General features: G+C 41.4%; 1 protein-coding gene across 22 annotated transcripts in view; it reads left to right on the top strand.

Annotated features, from left to right (window-relative positions):
- Nucleotides 1–19,172, top strand: part of CELF1 (CUGBP Elav-like family member 1) — a 74,725-nt gene that overhangs the window by 45,739 nt on the left and 9,814 nt on the right. For 9 of the 22 annotated variants that reach the window (XM_082629626.1, XM_082629629.1, XM_082629622.1 and 6 more), the window contains 10 exons: nucleotides 7,204–7,391; nucleotides 9,109–9,209; nucleotides 9,561–9,609; nucleotides 12,095–12,229; nucleotides 12,777–12,856; nucleotides 13,180–13,341; nucleotides 15,790–15,865; nucleotides 17,327–17,455; nucleotides 18,120–18,233; nucleotides 18,967–19,152. In XM_082629626.1, coding sequence (XP_082485752.1) covers nucleotides 7,204–7,391; nucleotides 9,109–9,209; nucleotides 9,561–9,609; nucleotides 12,095–12,229; nucleotides 12,777–12,856; nucleotides 13,180–13,341; nucleotides 15,790–15,865; nucleotides 17,327–17,455; nucleotides 18,120–18,233; nucleotides 18,967–19,152 — 1,220 coding nt within the window. Of the gene's footprint in view, nucleotides 1–2,196; nucleotides 2,221–7,203; nucleotides 7,392–9,108; nucleotides 9,210–9,560; nucleotides 9,610–12,094; nucleotides 12,230–12,776; nucleotides 12,857–13,179; nucleotides 13,342–15,789; nucleotides 15,866–17,326; nucleotides 17,456–18,119; nucleotides 18,234–18,966; nucleotides 19,153–19,172 lie in introns of those variants that run through there. The other 13 variants (XM_082629628.1, XM_082629635.1, XM_082629625.1 and 10 more) reach the window with 12 other exon arrangements.

Genomic DNA, 19,172 nt, shown 5'->3' on the forward strand with positions numbered 1-19,172 from the left:
CTTTCATTGTAACACTTTCTTTGTATGCATTGCAACTGCCTAGTGTTCAGTCCTTAGATACAGCATTTTTCCTCAGCCTGTTTCTCATCTTTTACAAGATCGACCTAATTCAGTATCCCATGAAATCTGGATCATGGACCACTGTGTGAAAGTCACCTGGAGTATAAAAATGCAGGTTCTGGATCCATGCCCAGATATTCGCATGCTAGAATGGGCCCAAGAATCTATTTTAACAATGTCCCATGTGGTTTTTGTGTACACTTAAGTTAGAGAACTAATGGACTGAATATAATGCTCATTCTGAATACAAGTAATCAGGGAGTACACTGTTGTATTATTTTTTCCCAAGAGCTTTTGCATTTGTTTTAGTCATCCAGCTTCACAAAAGCTTTGTGAGGTTAATTGGGCATAAACTATTGCCCCTATTTTACAGATGAGAAACCCAGTTGAGAGAAGCTATACCTGACTTGACTGAGGACAGTTGGTATCAACCTTGGGCCTAAAATGCAAGTTTAATGATAGCCTCTTTATTTTTGCCCTCTAGACCTGGTTGCCTCAGGTGTCACTAAGCAGTTAACCATCAACACTTCTCATTATTGCAAGTCCTCTGGCCCACTCCTATGGGCACCACACACCCAAACCCCACAGAGTTGGGAAGAAGAAAGTTCTACAGAGTGGTGTGTGCTTGCCACCTCTTTCTTGGACTCTCAGCCCTTCTTTTCACTCATACTACTTTAGCAGTAAGCTTGATAATTATTAGTTTTCTCTCTGAAGTGATATTGCCTGGGAATATGATCTAGCAATGTATCTATTCCAAAATTTCTTTACAACAGAGAAAAATTGCTGGAGGAGCTGTGGAAGGGCTATGGGGACCTGATCCCTAGTTCCCTTTCTTATTTATAATAATAGATATTACAGATACTTATTATTTGTAATAAATAATACTCTTCAGCTTCCACTGGTTCCTTTTACTTTGCTTGCACACTAGGTCATAGGTGTTCTGTAGGGATTGTATCTCAGACCTTTTCCTCTTAGCTTTCCCATTGCTTAAGGGGGCACTGATGTGCTTCTCTGATTCTCAGATCTTTATCTATCCCCCAGATGTCCCTCGAGTTCTATGACTTTGTTCTAAATACTGCCCATTGGATACCTCCATCTGGAGGTCTCCCCATGTAAAAACAATTCCCCACACTGTCTGTAGTAGAATCCAAGAGTGGTCAGTAATTTCTTTTCCTCGTCTCCTTTATCGATTATCTCCAAGTTGTAGTGAGTCCTGCCGCCCAAATTTCTCAACATTGCGGGAATGGTTCCTAATCTTAGGATCTGGTTTGTGCAAGAGCCTCCTGATCTGCATATTTCCCCACTTTATTCATCCTCTCGATTATTGCCAGATGTCTTTTAAAAGACAAATCTAATCACCCCTTGTTTAAAAATCTTGGAATAAAGTTCAGGCCTATCAGTATAACATGGAAAGCCATTTCCTGGGTCTCTCCAACCTCTTTATTCTCATCAATTTTCTCTAATTTTAAAAAAATGTTTTTATACTCCCCCCCCCCCGCCAACTTTCTCAAATCCTTTTCCTACCTTTCTAATGTTATCTCACTCTTCTCTCCCTTCTGAGTCCTTACCATTTCCTCATCACCCCTTAGACTTTCATACCTCCATGCTACATAGCACTTTTTCCAGCTGCTTACTCCATTCAGCTTAAATCCCTGTGCACACACACACCGTGCCCCAAATAAATTAAACCATATTAGCCACTTTTTTCACAGAACTTTTATAAATCTGTTAAAGCATTTGTAGCATATTGTAGTTGTGTCCTTCCACTTGTTCAGTGCCATTGTCTACAGGGCCGGTATTGCTCAGTCCACTTTTATAGCCCCTATAGTGTGTAGTATCTGATACACAGCAGGAGCTTAGGAAGTACAGTTGAATGAATGATAAACCCTGTGAGGAGGTTTTCTTTCTTAATAATTAGAGATGATTACTGAGATATGGTCTTCAGACGTGCTCTCTCTTCCTCAGGGAAGAAGGCTGAAAACCTTCACAAGCAGATTGTTACTGTTCTGTTGTTGAATGGTGACTTAAAAATCTTTATTGATAGCTTTTTCTAGTACCTAACACCTCAACTAACAGGAAGATCTCCCTTTATTCAAATTAAAATTCCTTCCTTCCTTCTAGCATAGATGCATCTAGTCTTGTTCCCCTAGAGAACATCTGGTAAGTAACTTAGGCCCGTGTTTCTGGGTCCTTTTCATTCTGATGTTCTTCTGTGCCAGTTTTTCCACAGCACATTGTGAGCCAGAGGACCTGGTAGGGGTGGGTGGTGGCTGGAGATTGGGATGCAACAAGTATTTATGCCTGCTGGGGAGGTGGAGGGGTTGGTAAGTATTTGAAATTTTTCTGTTTGTATAATGAGCAAATGGAGGTCAACAAGTAATGAGAAGGAGAGAGTTGAAATGAAATGAAAAAACTGAGTTACTAAAGGTTTTGGAAATGATTTTTAACCAGATGTGAAGGTAGTATTTGCCAGCCCGTCTGACTGCAAGGAACAGATACCACTCAAGCTAGCATATATGAAAGGGTTTTCTTGTAAGGGCACAGGTGGACTGGACTATAATATAATCAGGAACTCTACAGCTGAAAGACCCGGAAACTCCATCTTTTTGACCCAGGGCACGCGTTCTGCTCTGTCTGCATGTGCTGCTGCTTCTATTCTTCATCTACCAGATAACTTTGGTTGCAGCATGGCTTGGCTTTGCCATTGCCCTTCCAGGCTGTCTTGACACCCCCCCAGAGCGTTTTCATCCCACAAAAGAAACCCTGTACCCATGAGTAATCATTCCCTCCCTTTCTCCCTACCCCTAATCCCCATTCCTAGGCAACCACTAACCTACTTTCTGTGTCTATAGATTTGCCTATTCATTTCACATAAATAGAATCACACAATATGTAGCCTTTTGTGATTGGCTTCTTTCACTTAGCATAATGTTTTCAAGCTTCATCTATATTGTAGCATGACTCCTATTATCTCTTGCCACTGCCCTTTCATCTTTGTCAGCTTAACTCGTGCTGTCCCGAGTTGCAGCTTTTCCTCTTCCAACTTCACCGCTGACTGCCTGTTTCTGTTAACCCATTCTAGATTCTGTAGAGCAGTCCTGTGCAATAGAACTTTCTGTGATGTTAAAAATGTTCTTCTGGGAATTCCCTGCTGGTCCAGTGGTTAGGACTCTGGGCTTTCACTGCCGAGGGCCCGGGTTCAGTCCCTGGTCAGGAAACTAAGATCCCCACAAGCCATGCGGCTAGAAAAAAAAGAAAAAAAAACCAACTTGTGTCTCTGCTGTCCTATGCAGTAGACACTGGTCATATGTGGCTAGTGCAATCGAGAAACTGGATTTTTAAAATTAAATTTGAATAGTCACCTGTGGCTAGTGGCTATTGTCTTGCTCACTGCAGCTATAGAGGATCTTGATTAGCCAGGCCTATCTTTCTGTTTTAAGCATAGGCCACAGTCTTAGGTTTCCAGCCAGCCAGTGAATCAGCTTGTTGGGTTAAGATCCACCTCCTGGTCTAGTCATCTGGGGCCAAGGAATGGGAAAGAAGTGGGATAGAACATTAACTCTGCCCTCTGAGCTGGGCCTGGTGCTGGGAAGTTTTGAAAGGAGAAAGAGAAGAGAGGGTTTAAGAGTTTTGAATGGAAGTGTGCTTTGAAAATAAAGCTTTGTTTTCTCTCCCCCGTCTCTTCCAAATTGGTTGTTTCATTTTCCTATGGCCTGTTCCATCGAGAATCAGGTAGACAAGGCAGCCTCTGGTCCTGATCCCTCATAGTTTCTCATTCTTAATGATTCGCCAGTTGCTGGGTCAGAAACATAAAAAGAAGTGGGTTGGTGTCATGCCTCTCCCCTAAAATACTTGCTGCCTTCTCATCTCCCTTCTTCCCTCACTGCTGCAGGCCATGCTTTTCCTCTCTTCCATCCTACTCCCAGTTTAATACTTCACTGAAGTACTGGCAGTACTTCCACAGAAGATAAGAATTTCCACAGACTTGTCCCTTAGGAATGACAGGGACAGTATAGATACTTCTCCAGGGGCTGCTGAATTCATTGGTTCTTGAGTGAACATAATAAATGTATATAATTTATGATCAGTGACTGAGGAGCTCTCCATCAATGGGGAGGTAAGGCACAAATTTGAGAATGTGTCCAGTGATACGTAGGCTGAATGCCATACCCGGATGTTGTGGGATCCTTGGCATATCACACTGGGAGTCTTGTCCCCAGGTGACTCTTTTATGCAGTGGTTACTTTTAAGGACAGCATGCATACTGGAAGTATGTGTGGAAGGTTCAGAATGGAAGAGCATTGTTGCTCATCTCTTCAGACACAGTAACAGTTTGTGAGAAAGTTTGTGACTGCTTATTACATATACATAGGTACACATGTGGCTGCTTTTCTCTTTTTTATCTCTGGCTGATATTGGCACTAACTGTGTCTTCATGTGCTCCCAAGAAATACCCCACGTTTTCCTTATTCACTGATATATACCACATCTAACACAGTGCTTGGCCTGTATAAGTAAGAGCTCAGTATTAATTGGAGGAAGAAATAGGTCAGTGCATAACTCCAGTTGCATGATGTCCACTGCACCTTGAGCCTGGCCTGATCATTTGCTGTGCTGTAGAAGTGCTTCTTAAACTGGTGAAGGACCATGTCCTGTCCCCCCCGCCACCCAACTTGTTAAATACAATACGATAATTTCATAGAAAAAATAATGAGGTGTAAGCTTGCATTTTGCGTATCTTTTTAATATTCGATTGAACATACGTAAAATTATGCAGTGTGATTGCTGTAAAAGTTTCTAATGGTTAAGTTTGAAGATTGCCCCTGGTCCTTGGGGGATTCTTCTGGCTCTTGAATTGGTATACACGGCGGGAAAGGGTGATTCATGGAGTAGGTGGACGTGAAGAAATGGAGAGGGATTTGGAGAGTAAAGAGAGAAAGGAAAGGCACTTGTCTGGAATGCTGAGTCTCCACTGAACTTTTGGGTAAATCACAATTCACATATATTGACTGTGTTTATGCTTTTGCACTAAACAGTGATATATTTAGTTTAGAAACAGCACACAAATACAGAAGGAAGGGACAAATTGAGCACGGTTGCCTCCAATGTAATACAAACTAATAAACTCCTGCCTCTTTTCAGAAATAACTGTCTGTTTCCTTTATAGTCAAAACATTCTAAGCACCATTTATTTGGATTCTGTGTTAACCCTCCCTAGAATAGAAATGTGATTAAACTTAGCGACATTTTAATAAAATATTAAAACTGGTAATTAAAGTTGTTGGGAATGGGTTGTAGGGAGTAACTCCCATTTTTTCACTAGTCATAGGACTTTTTAAAAAAAATTCATGGTAGAATGATTTCTGTTAGAATGTTGGGATTAAGCTTCTAGAAGCAGCTATATTGTATTTGTGCAACAACTTACCATACATGGTTTTAAATTAATAAAGGAAAACCAATAAAACAGTGTATTCCAAAATACTTAAAAAGGAAAAAAGAGTAGGTTCATCTTGTGACAGTCAAACAATCATAGGAGATGATATCTGCTCTTTAATTTGTGAGCCCTCTTTGTGCACAGCATTCATTTTTATCAAGGTTAGTTGCTTAAATGGGGGAATTGTTGAGAACAAGAAGTTCTTCCCACCCCACATCTGAGTAATTACTTTGAATCAGGCACCATACCAGGTGTGGCTATAAGAATGAATAGGAAATAAAACAGTTTCTGCCTTCAAGGAGCTCTCAGTCTTGTTGGGAGAGGTAGACAGAGCCAGATTATGCTAAAATGTGTTAAATACTACAGTGAAGTTGGAAATTTAGTACTATTTGAGTCCTGATGAAATTGACTAGTTAACCTGAAAGAGTATGAGGAACCTTCACAGACTTAGCAGCAAGGGTTGATCTGTATGACATTTGTCTTAAAGCTTTTGATGTTTAGTTAGTGCTAGATTCAGCACAGGTGACATGAGAATAGCCCTGTATTCAGTTACAAGAGATTTAGGAATTTAACAGAGGTTGAACTACTGGATTCAGCATTCTCAAGGATCTTCAAATACTATTCAAAGGATAGCAGTGGTGAAAAAACTATTGTTTTTCCTTTAAAGAAAAGTGGCATTTTATTTGGGATTGAATATTAGAACATGGCACATTGGAACGTGATCATATGATGTCTGGATTTAGCAAACACTAACAAAAGTTAAACATGCTAACTATTTGGAATTTAAGTTGTTATTGGTTTGGATACATGCTAAGAATAAGATCCTGAAAGGTGGTAGGCGAAGGACTTTGATTCATTCTGAGTGGAATCATTTACAGTGCAGGAGTTTCCCATGGTTCTTGGCAGTGGCAGGGGTAGGAATGAAGGTATTTAAGTAGGAGTGTTAATAGGTTTGATGTGATGGGATTGGAGGAATTTGTGGACATTATAATGGTTACAGTTGGTAAGGGAATTAACTGGTAAAATCTTGGAGAAATAGCAGTAAATTGGATAACTTAGACACAAAAAACCCTAGAATGATGACATCATTGTTTTTGTTTATATAACAGTCATTTGTGAAAGTTTAAGAGGCAAAGCTTTGTTTTGATTTGGGGGCTCACTCAAGAGCATCAGGATTATGCATGAGACAGCAACATCCAAAGGCTAACATTCTAGTCAGTTCTTAGCTTAGGCCTTGGAAATCATGTGCTTCTGCTCTAACATCTACTGAAAGAAAACTTTTCACCCATCATCGTGTAGATTGAGAATCCTGAATCTTATCCATAAGCAGTAGTTCTTTGTGATTTTATGGACATTGTAAAAAGTTTTATTAGCTATGCTTAAAAATGATTAAAATCTGCTTTAGGAACTTTACTTCTTAAGTTCTTCTGAGACTTCTCTAGCTAGACAAGGAATGACTGACACGCAGTTCCTTAGTTAAAGCCCAGGGTGTCCTAGTCAGAATGGTGACTTTAGTTTGGGTATCTAATGGAAGGGGTGGCGTAGTGAGGGAGGACCAGGGAACTCTGGTAAATTGAATGGAAGTAGTGAAAGGAAGTAGAATTTTTCCCCCTACTTTTATCAGGAAGTAGTTGAGACCTTTAAGGAAAAGAAGATTCTCTAGGAAGCAACATGAATACATAATAGAAGTTTTATTTTATTTTACGCAGCTCAAAGAAAATGAACGGCACCCTGGACCACCCAGACCAACCGGATCTTGATGCTATCAAGATGTTTGTGGGCCAGGTTCCAAGGACCTGGTCAGAGAAGGACTTGAGGGAACTGTTTGAACAGTATGGTGCTGTCTATGAAATCAACGTCCTAAGGGATAGGAGCCAAAACCCTCCTCAGAGCAAAGGTAAAGGGCTTTGACTTTTATACGTATTTTCAATCATGTGCATGTTCTCTCTCATTGCCAGATACTCTTGTGGTCATATAGGGGGGGAAAAACCCTGTCATTTTGTTGTAGCTATATCTCCAAGTCCAAACACGTTTAATGGCTTAAAAGTAAAAAATTATGGTGACATCATGAGGATAATTTGTAAATTGGATCTTGGGCAGTCCTTTTTGAGGTCTGTAAATTCAAGAGACAGACTCATGTGAGTCTCTCATTTGTTCTTGGGAGTGGAATGACAAAAATAAAGTTGAAGTAAACCGACCACATAGGTTTTCTTTAGTATTTTGGCTAGAGTAAGTGGAAAGAGAAAGACTGTCCAGGTACCCGTGGGTTTCTGTTAGTGTTACAGAGGCCTTCTGGGATGCCTTAGCAACTAGGAGCAACTTGTTTGTAGGTGACCTGTTATAGCCTACAAAATGAACAGGAAGACTTCCCTGGTGGCACAGTGGTTGAGAGTCCGCCTGCCGATGCAGGGGACACGGGTTCGTGCCCCGATCCGGGAAGATCCCACATGCCGCGGAGCGGCTAGGCCCGTGAGCCATGGCCGCTGAGCCTGCGCGTCCGGAGCCTGTGCTCCGCAATGGGAGAGGCCATGACAGTGAGAGGCCCGCGTACCGCAAAAAAAAAAAAAAAAAAAAAGAACAGGAGAAGAAAGGCAAGCTGCTTCCAGAAATACCCAGCAGAGTGGAAGTTTTATAGGCCTGATAGTAGATATGGTGTTAGCTTTGCCCCATACCACATAGACATACACTTGTTTTCCCAAATGACCCATTTCAGAGTAATTTTCTGTGAAAGCTGTTCTACAGTGCAGATGTTTGCAAGCATGATTTTATGTTTGAAACCAGCTTAATAGCAGAGGACCTAGAAGCTGAAGAATTATTTTCTCTTTGTGGCATTGTTAACCAAAAATATAAAGTATTATAGTCTCTGAAAATGACTGTCAGTATAATATGCAGTAATTTAAAATCTTAATTGCAGGGTGATTTTGAAAGAAATCTGTACCATATCTTATGGGACTATGGACTATGGACAAGACATACTTGCCCCTTCCGATCCCCAGTAAAGATACAGAGCACAGAATCTCCAGATCTCCTCAGTCAAGTGCCATGTGCTGTTAGACATGTGATTATATTTGATGAAAACCAGGAGTCCAAAAAAAAGATATTGAGGTCCTTGCTCTTAAGTCATTTTATAATTTAATAAATGATAATTATATTTGAGGCATATGGTAGAAATTGGCTACAGTGTAAGGCTTGTTCTGAGAAAGAAAGATTTATAGACTACAGGCTGCAAGAGTGCAAGACCTCTGTCTGTCTGGTTTGTAGCTCAGTCTTCTTGCCCAGCACACTACCTGGTGCTGCAGGTAGGGCAGGTTGAATGGCATGGTGCTGTGACCTTTGTAAGGAAAGTCATCTTTCCCAAAGAAGTTATAAGAGCAGTTAAAGAAGAATTTTAATAAAACCAGGAGACTATAGTAATGAAGAAAATGATAGAAAATCTTCCCCCCCCCCCCACTGCTAGGTTTTCTCTATCTCCCTCTCTCCACCCCCACCCCCCAAATTTTAACAAACCCAGCCCTCTCTTTTAATATTCAATATATACCTGGAGGAGGGAGTTCTCTAGGAATTATCTGCTTTCAAAGGACTGGTTTGATTTCCTGAAGTGTTGTTTATTGCAGGGTGCTGTTTTGTTACATTTTACACCCGAAAAGCTGCATTAGAAGCTCAGAATGCTCTTCACAACATGAAGGTCCTCCCAGGGGTAAGAAAGCTCCTACTAGTAAGTGGAACTGTGGTGGTTTTGACATATGGAACATACTTATACATTTCAGGCACACACTGAAAACCATTTGGGGAAAAGGGTGACTGCCACAGGAATTGATGTAAAGGAGGACATAAAGGGAATGTTTCAAAGAAGATAGGCTGAAAGTAATTCTCTTTCAACCAAGAGAATTTTGACTTGTTGACTCACATTCTATTTTGATATTTTGTGGAGGGGAGATAATGAGGCAGGCGAGAGTTCAGAGACAACTCTTAAGGTCAGTTTTGGTATTTCCTTTAGAGTCTTCATTTATGTTTCTGAATTCCTTTGGTGTGTTCAATAGTAATATTCATGTGTTTTCCTTTTTAGATGCATCATCCTATACAGATGAAGCCTGCCGACAGTGAGAAGAACAATGGTAAGCAAGTATATAAAGCCCTCCCCTTATAAGGTTTCTTCTTGTGTATTTGCTGTTCTCATGGCATTTGGATTTTATTGTGTTCTAATTAATCTTTTGAGATATAATTGACATGGTAGTTTCAGTTGTACAGAATAATGGTTCAATGTTTGTATATATTGCAAAGTGACACTATAGTAAGTCTAGTTAACATCTGTCACCATAAATAGTTACAAAAATTTTTTTTTCTTGCGATGAGAACTTTTAAGATCTACTTTCTTATCAACTTTTAAACATGCAGTACGGGGCTTCCCTGGTGGCACAGTGGTTAAGAATCCGCCTGCTAATGCAGGAGACACGGGTTCGAGCCCTGGTCTGGGAAGATCCCACATGACACAGGGCAGTTAAGCCCGTGTGCCACAACTACTGAGCCTGTGCTCTAGAGCCCTCGAGCCACAACTACTAAAGCCCACGCACCTGGAGCCTGTGCTCCTCAACAAGAGAAGCCACCGCAATGAGAAGCCCGCGCACCGCAATGAAGAGTAGCCCCTGTTCGCCGCAACTAGAGAAAACCCGCGTGCAGCAACGAAGGCCCAACACAGCCAAAGATAAATGAATAAGTTTATTTTTTAAAAAAACAACATGCAATACTGTATTAACTGTAGTCACCATACTGTACCTTATGTCCCCATGACTTAACTTACTTTGAAACTGGAAGTTTGTGCCTTTTGACCCCCTTTACCCTTTTTGCCTACCTTCTTTCCCTTGCCTCTGACAAGCACCGGTCTTTTCTCTCTGTCTCGGAGTTCAGTTGTTTGTCCGTCTGTTTGTTTGTTTGTTTGTTTAAAAGAGTCCATATTTAAGTGAGAGCAATACAGTATTTATCTTTCTCTGTCTCTGACTTAATTCACTTAGCATAATGCCTTCAAGGTCCATCCATGTTGTCACATATGGCCAGATTTCATTCTTTTTTTACGGCTGAATAATATTCATGTGTGTGTAAAATACCATATTTTCTTTATCCATTCATCTGTTGATGGATACTTAGGTTGCTTCTGTATCTTTGCTGTTGTAAATAATGCTGCAGTAAACATGGGGGTGCATAGGTCTTTTCAAGTAAGTGTTTTTGTGTTCATCAGATAAATATCCAGGAGTGGACTTGCTGGGTCATATGGTAGTAATTTTAATGTTTTGAAGAACTTCTATACTGTTTTGCACAGTGGCTGCACCATATAGTCCCACCAACAAGTGCCCAAGGCTTCCCTCTTCTCCACATCCTCACCAACACTTGTTCTTTCTTGTCTTTTTGATAATAACCATCCTAACAGGTGAGATGATATCTCGTGGTTTTGATTTGCATTTCCCTACAATGCAAATGATTAGTACATTGATTAGTGATATTGAGCATCTTTTATGTCCCTGTTGGTCATCTGTATGTCTTCTTTGGAAAAATGTCTTTTTAGATCCACTGCCCATTTTTTAATCAAGTTGTTTTTCTTTCACTGTTGAGTTCTGCAAGTTCTTTATACATTTTAGATATTAACTCCTTATCAGACACATGATTTGCAAATACTTTCTCCTATTCAGTAGGTTGCCTTTTTTTTTGTTGACAATTTTTTGTTTGTTTTTTGCTGTGCAGAAGCTTTTTAGTTTGATATAGCCCCACTTGTTTATTTTTTGCTTTTGTTGCCTTTGCTTTTGGTGTCAAATCCAAAAAAATCATCGCCAAGACCCATGCAAAGGAGCTTACCAAGCCTTATGGTTTCAGGTCTTATATTCAGTTAATCCATTACTTACTCAGAATTAATGCATTTTGAGTTAATTTTTGTGTATGGTGCAAGGTAGTAAATCAGTGCTGTAAATAATCTATCATCTAAATTGTTTGTCCTTTTCTTTAAAATAAGTATGGCAAATAAGTCAGATAGAGTTGACAGGGAAATATTACAAGAACATTTTAGAGTGAACTGGAATGCCTTTGATCAACATAATTTCTTTGGAACTGGAGTGAAATGGGGAACTGAACAAATTAGGAAGGAAAACTTAGTCCTCAAGAGAATAACCAGAAAATGAAAGTGGACAGTTACATTCACTGAGATGTGTGTTCTGTTTCTCTTGTCCTATCAATTAAGTATGAAACCTCGTCCTTTGGTACAATAGTACTGCTAATGAGAGCAAACTTTGCTAAGTGCTAGGCAAGATGCTGAGTACTTGGCATTTAATACCTACAGCTACCTTTGAGGTAAACTCAGTTATCTCTATTAATCACACGAGGAAACAGGTACAAAATGGTTAAGTAACTTTCACAAGATCATGAAGCTACTATATTTCATCTAAATGGTTCCAGTTATAATTTTGAGATACCATTGATTGTAAGAGTAGGTGCTAAATTATGGGGAAAAAATGTGTATCTTAATACCGGTGAAATCTGGTATAAAGGCACAGAGCTCTGTGCCGCACTACCTCTTGTAGTAGTAATGTTCAAGCCTTTTGTTTTTTACTGTCTTAGCAGTGGAAGACAGGAAGCTGTTTATTGGTATGATTTCCAAGAAGTGCACTGAAAATGACATCCGAGTCATGTTCTCTTCATTCGGACAGATTGAAGAATGCCGGATATTGAGGGGACCTGATGGCCTGAGCCGAGGTGGGTACATTTTTAGCCTTTAAAAGTACTCGTCCTAAATTTGGAGTCTCTTTTTAATTGGATCAGTGGAAACCAGTGATCTCTAGCCAACATGGCACTGTCATGATGGAGAGGGTTGGGTTTGGTGTTGTATATTTAGTCCTGTCACAACTCCTATCAGTTGATCCCAATTCCCTCAAGGAGTCTGCATTCTGCACTTAAGTGTCATGTATTAAAAGTCTCTGCTTCAGTCCTTGGAGAGGTTCTCCATGCCAAAACGGAAACACTTCTTTCACAAGAGAAGCTAGAGAATATGATTCCTCCTTTATCCCTCAAGCACTTTTTCCCCTGTGTGCATCCCTGGTTTCTCATTAAAGCACTTATCACTCTGTCATAACATATCTGTATTCTCCACTGGATCATGAACCCCTGAAGGCAGGAACCATGTCTGTATTGCTAGCATGGTACTTGGGCACACAGTAGGTGCTCAGTAAGTGTCAGTCAGATAAACAAACAAACAAACAAACGAATGAATGAATGGATGAGTTATTGATTCTTCTCTTACCAGGTTGTGCGTTTGTGACCTTCACAACAAGAGCCATGGCACAGACAGCTATCAAGGCAATGCACCAAGCACAGACCATGGAGGTAGGGGCAGATGAATGAAAGGGGGAAGTTCCTTGGACCGAGAGCAGTAGGACAGTTGACAGTCGAAGCCCAGTAGCATGTATAGCATTTGATTGCCCTAAAAGTTAAGAAGGCCAGACGTCTTTAATTTAAAAACGGGTGCTTTCTTTAAAATTAGTGTATTGGAACTAAACTGAATTATATCTTGCCACTTGTGCCTATCACGAAGAGAATCATTTGACAGTGAATGGAATTAGAATGCAGCCGACGCGTCACTAGAAAGGAGGGTTTTTCCCTTCACCCAGAATGAGGATTTTGACCCTTTGATTTTGGTGTTTTCATAGGGCTGCTCTTCCCCCATGGTGGTAAAATTTGCTGATACACAGAAGGACAAAGAGCAGAAGAGAATGGCCCAGCAGCTCCAGCAGCAGATGCAGCAGATCAGCGCAGCATCTGTGTGGGGAAACCTTGCTGGTCTAAATACTCTTGGACCCCAGTATTTAGCAGTGAGTCTTTGTGGTTTGCTTTCTGCAGGCTGTGCAAGCTCCCAGCTGTTTCTTCTTCTGCTGTTCCTAGCTAACATACATAATGGCAGTCACAACTTTCAGCATATCAGAATTTTACATAAAAATTCAGGCAATGAAATGTTCTTTGTCACGTTAGTCTTGCGTGCACGCACACGCTCTCTCTCTCATCGCATATCTTTGGTTATATCTTGAGCTTCTGCTCAAATTACAGTGAAATCCTAATTTTCTAATAAAAAAATTTAGAAACGTCTCATATGTCCCTGCCCCCAAGAAAAAAAATTCCTGAGGAAATCTTAGCTACCAAATATTCTTTCTCTATATCTCTTTCTAGTAGATTGTAGAGGGCATCCTTAAAATCCTTATTGAGTCTTCCCTGTAGAATATGATAGTAAATGTTTCCGCTGACTGAGAGATCAAGAGATTAACATGGACATTATTAAATGAGTATTACAGGTGTATATTTGAGTTCACTAAATAGTAAATAGATTTCCTTTGATTTCTCTCTTGTTGAGTTTGAGTCATGGAATCCAAAAGACGGGCAGACTCCAATTGGTTAGATTTATTAGATCTGCAATGTATATTACGGGGGATTATCACTGCTTTAACCCTTAAAAGAATTGCAGATAGCACAAGACACTTAAAACTGTCTCATCTTTGAATCAGAAAGAACAAGTCATCTGTGAAGTTACCAAGGAAGGAAAATAAATGGTGAAACTACTAGATTAGTATGGATAGTTAGAAATATACACATAGAAGTAATTATAGCCATTCACTCCTCATCCTTTAAAATATTATTTTATATGGAAACAGAAGAAAGGCAATGTTTTCTATCCCCCAGTACTAGGTTTTGGCTAATTTGATGCCCTCTGGTTTCCATGTTTCTAAAATGTTAGAAGAAATCCCAGTTTACCCTCACTAGTAATTCTCTGAAGTCAAAAAGTATAGATGGTTGTTATATTCCTAAAAACTAAATTGTTTCTCGGTGCTAGAACATTGCTTGTAAGTTGAGAAAATTCAGAGAGATTTTAGGTCTTCTGCCAAAATGATAATGCCTTGAAAATTATCTCCATGATGCACATTTGCTTTTGGAGAGTTTTGGAGCCTTCTTTTAGGGAAGACCCCCCATTTTGTTGTCATTGCCACGTCTAGCAAGCACATGATGGTGTATGTTGAGAGCTGTGGTCTCTTCGTTTCAGTTAGACATGATCCCCTCCCTAAGAGCTCTTCTCATTTAGGGAGGAAGTGAAGTGCCTAGTACAATATGCACAGTCCACCAGTTGGGACTGAACTCGTTGCCCAAGGTATTTAAGAAGACAGAAATGAAGACATGTGAGTGCTAATGGACTGTGAAAGTGATAGTATATCATCATTAATTATGAGGTACTGGAATATGTGGACTTAGAACTAGAGCAATAAGTTCTTAATCTTTGAGATAGCAGACCCCTTTCAGAAGCTGGTAAAAATTCTGTGTACGGACATTTATTCATTCTGCCTCTGGAGGTTTGTGGACTTGCTGAAACACATTTGGAATAGAGAGATTCCTGATGACAGAGGAACCAGGTCAGATGTTTATGGGAATGAATAACAGATTGAATAAAGAATCCAGAAACGAGAATACCAGCTGTTCATAAGGAACAGTGATTGGGTTTGAATGGAACAAAAGGTTTCAGCAGGTTGGTTAGATGAGGGTTGCAGTTTGCTAAGGTACAGAGTAAGGTCATGGAGGTCATAAGCTCATGGACAGGTCCTCTTGTTTTATTTGTTATGGAACAACCATTGAAAGAGAATGTACACTGAACGGATATGGACTGATCCAGCACTCACTTGGTCATCTGCAACAGTGAGATGAATGGGGCTAGATGAATGTGTAGCCTTCTAGTTATGACAAGATTGATCTAGTCATAGGTTCATTGTGTCTGGTAAAGGATGACTCCAAGAAATACTCTGAAATGGTTAGGTTTGGTATTTTAAATAGCTGTGTGAAGCAGAAATTAGGTCTCCAGGTGGGAACAAGTTACAAAATAGGATGTGTGGACCTAACAAAGGAGAATTTGGGAGAGGAGCTAGAAATGGCAGTCACTAATATGCAGACACTCCTCTAAGTGGACTACATGGCCACTTGAGTTGAGTTGAGTTGAGTTCTCTCCTCTACCTCTGTCCTCTGCTGTGCTGCATTCTGTTGCCAGGGACTCGAGCTTGGCTTTGTACTCAACAAACACAACTGTCTTTTGGGCCAGGGCTTTAGCTGTGTTGTGTTGTCCTGTGCTGTCATAAGCCTTATGTTTTTGTTGTGTTGGCTTGGGTTCTTGTCTTCAACTTTCTTCTCTGGGGGCCTCTGCACTCTCGCTTTGCTGTGCTGTAGAGTTACCCCAGATGCAGAACCAGCCCTCACTCTCACTCTTGTTCTGTTTTTGGTGTAATGTCTAGCTTTATTTGCAGCTCCTTCAGCAGACTGCCTCCTCTGGGAACCTCAACACCCTGAGCAGCCTCCACCCAATGGGAGGTAAGTGTTTCACTGCTGCGGAGGAGCAGCAGCAGCCAAGCCAACAGACCCGGCTGACAACAGTCTGAGGGTTTTCTACCGTTTGTGCAGAAAAAAAGTTTTTTTCCACTCATTACATAAACCTGACATAAGATGAACATCCTAGGATTCAACTACCTTGTCTGTAGAGGGTGGTTCTTTTAGCTGTTGATGTCATATTGCTCTGCAGTTGTCTGCTGCTCCCTACCCCCTTAAGTCTCTGTTAAGGAGGAAGATGGAAAAGAGCTGTTAGCATCTGCAGACTATCTGCAACTACTTTGATAAGGAGAAAATTGCAGGAATTCTTTATTTCCACAATAAAGTAACTTTTTCAGTGACTCTCTGAGGAAAAGTCTAAGATGGCTTCTATGTGCATGGCTTTCCGTGAAGCTGCTAGAACCCAGGCAGTTAGTGTCTTACACATGTTATTTCTTAGGTGAATTACCTTTTTTGGTGTTAACATGCACAGATAACTTAATTGGCAAATACCTGAGTTTATAACAAAAGGAGGCTCCACAGACAAACCTGAGCCAGGGGCTGTCAGGAAAGTTAAGGAGACAGGGAGGGGACCGTTCCAGAGCTGCCTGCTTCTGCCCTGCTGCAGCGAGATAGGGCTAGGCAGGTGCATCTGAGGAAGGGATGATCTTAGGAAAACTGCATTGTGCCATTGAGAAAAGTTTGACAGTGGTTCATTTTTGTCCCAGGGACTTAAAGTTTGCTGTGTTTTCAAAAAGTTGCTAGGTTGTAAATCTGTGTTGTAGCCTTTTTATTCTCATTAATTCTCCACCCTCACCCATCTGCCTTTCCATTATCTAGTAAAAAGCTTGCCACACATTGTCAGTGCAGTTCAGATTTCTTGCTCTCCTTCTACCTGTGTTGCCTAGGTTCTACTTGGAAGTCTTTTCCTCAGTGTTTTTTCTCTCTTCTTTTTCTGATAATTAATCGACTATTCAGGTGGTGGTTTTTTCTTTGTTCTCTCTACTATTGCTGTTTTCACGTGTATCCCCCTGTCATCTCCTCCATTGCCTTCTGGATCTCTACTACCGTTTCTGCGTTTTCACCGCCATTACAGAGAACAGATCCCCTGTAAAGTGTGAGCGAGGGGCTCAGATGCAGACTCGTTCTCTGCCACAGGGTTTGGCATTGCTCTCTTAGATACCGGGCTCCATGGTAGAACACAGAATCCACCCCTCTTTTCTGGTTTCCTAGTTGCCCATCCATTTGGGCTGGCATGCTGTTGGATTAGACATCTGTTATCTGAAGAAGTGTTCAGTTTCTGAATGAGTTGAGTTAGATCTGAATCTTTTTGGAGCTTTGTAGTATTGCCTGTATCTAGGACAGTTCCTCTTTGGGACCAGCCTTCTGCCAGTGTGCACGGTCATTGCTGGAGTGGATATGAGGCACCCTTATCTGCTGGCTGATCTCTTGCCTTGGATGTTGCAGGGTTAAATGCAATGCAGTTACAGAATTTGGCTGCACTAGCTGCTGCAGCTAGTGCCGCTCAGAACACACCAAGTGGTACCAGTGCTCTCACTACATCCAGCAGTCCCCTCAGCGTACTCACCAGTTCAGGTAAGCATGTATAATAGGGGCCAGTGTGCCCTTGTGTGCCTTGGGCAGAATCCCAAGAGAGGAGTATGTCATTCTGGAGAGTAGTTAACACCCATCTCCAAAGGGGTCAGATCATGAACAGTCAATTTTCAAATGTCTTTTTTTAAAATGAATGAATTAATTAATTTTTGGCTATGTTGGGTCTTTGTTGCTGCACTCCAGCTCTCTCCAGTTGCGGTGAGCGGGGGCTCCTCTTCATTGTGGTGCATAGGCCTCTCATTAAGGTGGCTTCTCTTGTTGTGGCACGCGGGCTCTAGAGCACAGGCTCAGTAGTTGTGGCGCACGGGCTTAGTTGCTCCGTGGCATGTGGGATCTTCCCGGACCAGGGCTCAAACCCATGTCCCCTGAACTGGCAGGCGGATTCTTAACCGCTGCGCCACTAGGGAAGCCCTCAAATGTCATCTTCTGACTTAAGAGAAATCTAGTAGTTTTTAGTTTGTTGTAATCATCACTTGCTTCTATGTCCTGTAGGGACAGTTATCAAAATCAGTAGCTGGGGGGAAATATCAGTAACTGAAAAACCTCTTTATAAAGAGAATACTTGAGTAACATAACTTGTGCTTTGGTTCCTGTTGACCTGAGAAGGTAAGTGTTGGTCTGAGTTTAACTCGTGGATGTCTGACAGCAGGGTCCTCACCCAGCTCCAGCAGCAGCAGCTCTGTCAATCCCATCGCCTCCCTTGGAGCCCTGCAGACACTAGCTGGAGCAACAGCAGGCCTCAACGTCAGCTCCTTGGCAGGTGAGGGCCAGTCCCTGGATGTCATGGAGCCATTCTTTGTGCAGATAGCACATTTTAAACAACTCTGGTAGGGGTGCCGTTAGAATGAATGATTGGGGTAGCCCAGTGAAGTTAGAAATGATCATGGGAGTTTGAGTCAGACCTGAGTTAAATCCCATCTCTGCCCCTTAACTACCTGTAACTTAAGACCACCTTTCTAAGGTCATTTTCTCATCTATGAAGTGGGAATAGAATACTTTGAGCGTTATTAAGTTAAATGAGAACATAGGTAAAGTGCTGAGCACATTACTTAGTACAGTGTCTGGCAACTAGTACATGCTCAATAAATGTTAGCAGCTATTTGGATGATAGGATTTGCCCACATCTTGTCATAGACTATATGTATCCCTTTTAGTCTCCAGTCCTGGGACTCTTATTTTACCACATTCCAGCTCTTTGTGAGAAAATGGCAGCAAAGCCAAAGAAAAAAATGGGGCAAGTTGTATAAGTGGTATCACTTCTCGCACAGGTTGGAAGAAGATATTGGGGAGAGCCGCACCTGGGTGTGGCATTTTTAAATGTCCCCATTAGCCACAAGGCCTGGTGAGTGTCCTAAAATCTGACCAGTCAGAGGAATATTCCTCCTCAGGGAGAAGCTAAGGAGATGAAAGGGTGTACTTTGGCATTTGTCTTTGGCATCACTTGAGTCTTTCCAATCTGTTAATCCTGCTCTTCCCCCCACCCTCACCCCAAGGGATGGCTGCTTTAAATGGTGGGCTGGGCAGCAGTGGCCTTTCTAATGGCACTGGGAGCACCATGGAGGCCCTCACGCAGGCCTACTCGGGGATCCAGCAATATGCTGCGGCGGCGCTCCCCACTCTGTACAACCAGAACTTGTTGACACAGCAGAGTATTGGTGCTGCTGGAAGCCAGAAAGAAGGTGAGTGCCAAGGGAAACTG

This window comes from Mesoplodon mirus, assembly GCF_964341445.2.
Source record: "Mesoplodon mirus genome assembly, chromosome: 7".
Classification (NCBI taxonomy): domain Eukaryota; kingdom Metazoa; phylum Chordata; class Mammalia; order Artiodactyla; family Ziphiidae; genus Mesoplodon; species Mesoplodon mirus.